This window comes from Scyliorhinus torazame, chromosome 21 (genome assembly GCF_047496885.1).
Source record: "Scyliorhinus torazame isolate Kashiwa2021f chromosome 21, sScyTor2.1, whole genome shotgun sequence".
NCBI classification, from domain to species: Eukaryota; Metazoa; Chordata; class Chondrichthyes; order Carcharhiniformes; family Scyliorhinidae; genus Scyliorhinus; species Scyliorhinus torazame.
This window is the reverse complement of record NC_092727.1, coordinates 16,103,367-16,106,041: the sequence shown is the minus strand read 5'-3', so window position 1 is coordinate 16,106,041 and position 2,675 is coordinate 16,103,367. Positions and strand designations below refer to the sequence as shown.

Below are 2,675 nucleotides of genomic sequence, written 5' to 3'. Positions count from 1 at the left end.
TGAAGGAGAAAGTCTTGGAGTTTGACAATACTGGTAAGCTTCTGGGATTTGGCAGCACGTTGGATTTCCTTTGACCTGAATATTACTTCAATCGTAAGTTTGGCTAGTTAGACCAGAGGACCAAAATTTCAATCACTCTCTCTCTCTCTCTCTCCTCCGCCCCCCTGCCACCACCACAACCACGGTGCCGTGAAGCAGCAGGGCTAACCCACTGCACCACCGTGCTGCCCTGTGAGGTCTATACTTAACCTTCTCTCGCGGTTTGAAGTTAATCTCAAACAGGTTGGTACTAGAGATGGAATAACTGGGTATCAGTGGCTCCTGTTTCGGACAGCACGGTGGTTAGCTCTGCTGCTTCACAGCTCCAGGGACCTAGGTTCAATTGCGGTCTCGGGTGATTGTCTGTGTGGAGTTTGCACGTTCTCCCCGTGTCTGTGTGGGTTTCCTTGGGATGCTCAGATTTCCTCCCACAGTTCAGTGATGTGCAGGATTGGGCCAGGCTAAATTGCCCCTTAGTGTTCATAAGGTTAGGTGGGTTTACTGGGTTATAGGGTGGAGGCGTGGGCTTAAGCTTGAGTAGGGTGCTCTTTCCAAGCGCCGATGCAGACTTGATAGGGCGATTGGCCTCCTTCTACACTGTAAATTCAATGATAACACCCACGAGATGTTGTTCTCCCTGTGAGCTTCCCAGGTAGGGGGCTTTTAAACCAGCCGCCTTATGATAGTCAGGATGATTGATCCAATCCCTTTCCTGCCACAAACCAGATTCAAGGCCCAGCTCCTTTCAAGGTCTCGCCTTTCCCTGCCTGCCTCTCCCAGTGCAGCCGGGCAGCAGACCTCCTGGGACAGGAGCTATAATCTTGACAGCACAATCTAGAATCTGTTGACAAAATTAGCTGGAACTGTGCCCTGAACATTGTGGAGAATGTGTAGGAGTTCCAGCGGCAGTTTTCACACCCATTGCTTTCTATTAAAATTAAACATCCAGCTAAATGACTTTGTGCAATAAAAATAAAATTCATACCTTTCAACTCTTTGTCGTGTTGAGACATATGGTTGCTTACTCTGGTTAGACATATTCCTGGATGTTCAGCACATGACCTAACCCCCCCCCCCACAAACCATCCCACCCAGTCAAATAACCTTTATTAGGGACTTTGAATATCCTTACAACTAATAAACAAAATGAAGAAAGCCCACGCAATTCTTTACACTCTGTTGATTTATTTTCCGTTCTGGTTGCTCACAGCAATGCCCATGAGATTAATCTTTCATTCTTGGCGACTCCAGGGTGACTCCTGCTCATCTCCTCCAGGAAGAGGAGATGGGTACATTTTGCTCCGGAGGGTTGTCGAAAACTCTGACCCGAGGGGACTTGACCGGGTAAATGTTTCCTTTTGTGGGGAAAACTAGAGTTTCGGAATAATGATCCTCCCATTTAAGACTGAAACGAGGAGGAATCGTCTCCCGGAGAATTGTAGAGTTAAGAGTTCTCTCCCTCCATGAACACTGGAGGCAGGGCCATTAAATATATTCACGCCTGAGACTTTTTTTTTAGAACATGCAGTGCAGAAGGAGGCTATTCGGCCCATCGAGTCTGCACCGACCCACTTAAGCCCTCACTTCCACCCTATCCCCGTAACCCCAATAACCCCTCCTAACCTTTTTGGTCACCACTAAGGGCAATTTATCATGGCCAATCCACCTAACCTGCACGCGGGACGAAACCGGAGCACCCGGAGCAAACCCACGCAGGCACGGGGAGAACGTGCAGACTCCGCACCGACAGTGACCCAGTGGGGAATCGAACCTGGGACCCTGGCGCTGTGAAGCTACTTGTGCTACCGTGCTGCCCTTTTGGTTGACAAGAGTCAATCGAGGCTTATGGGGGACAGGCAGGAAAGTGGAGTTAAGGCCACGTCAGATTAGTAATGATCTTATTCACTGGTGGTGTAGGCTCAAGGTGCCGAATCGGCCTACCTCTTGCTCTTATTTCAGATGTTCTTATTATTTTAAGAGTAGTCAGCCCACATTTCACTAAACAATCAGTGCCAGTCTTCCAATGTGCATAAGCCTCTCCCATCGCTTGTTGTCAAACTTGTACCAACAAAACAAAGATTTCTAACCAGCCAAAACTTCCAGAGGCCCAAACAAGGCCCTGAACCCCTGGTAGGTTTGCCCGAACCAGCTCATTTGGCTGAGCCTTCATTCCCGCCTCCCCCCCCCCCCCCCCCCCCCCCAAAAGAATCTGCAACCCGTGTGGAACATTGTGCTCCTGACTACCCACCTCGTTTAAAGGAAAATATTCCAGCAGTTTTTACTTCCCATTGAACACTTTGGGCGGGATTGTCCGCCGGCGGGGTTCTCCGTTTTGCCGGCGACCGGGGGGCTGCCCTACAATGGGAAACCCCTTTGACCGGCTGGCGTAATGGAGAATCTCGCCGGCGGGTCAGGGCTGAAATGCGGCGGGGCGGAGAATCCAGCCCATTATCTGTAACAACTGGGAGCCGAGCTTTGTTGCAAACCTCATGAAGAGTATACTTTTATTGCAGCCAGGAATTTGGAATTTGCACAGAGTTGCACCAATTGGAGATCACATTTAGAGATCGTTAACAACTCAAACTGCAGAAAATGGAAATCCAAATTTGTCCAAATAATTTTTCCTTCCACGCCAG

General features: G+C 49.3%; 1 protein-coding gene across 1 annotated transcript in view; it reads right to left on the bottom strand.

Moving 5' to 3' along the window:
* Positions 1-1,052, bottom strand: part of cenatac (centrosomal AT-AC splicing factor) — a 23,675-nt gene extending 22,623 nt beyond the window's left edge. The window contains exon 1 of the mRNA XM_072487752.1: positions 1,025-1,052. Coding sequence (XP_072343853.1) covers positions 1,025-1,052 — 28 coding nt within the window. The remainder of the gene's footprint in view (positions 1-1,024) is intronic.
* Positions 1,053-2,675: the final 1,623 nt, after the last annotated feature.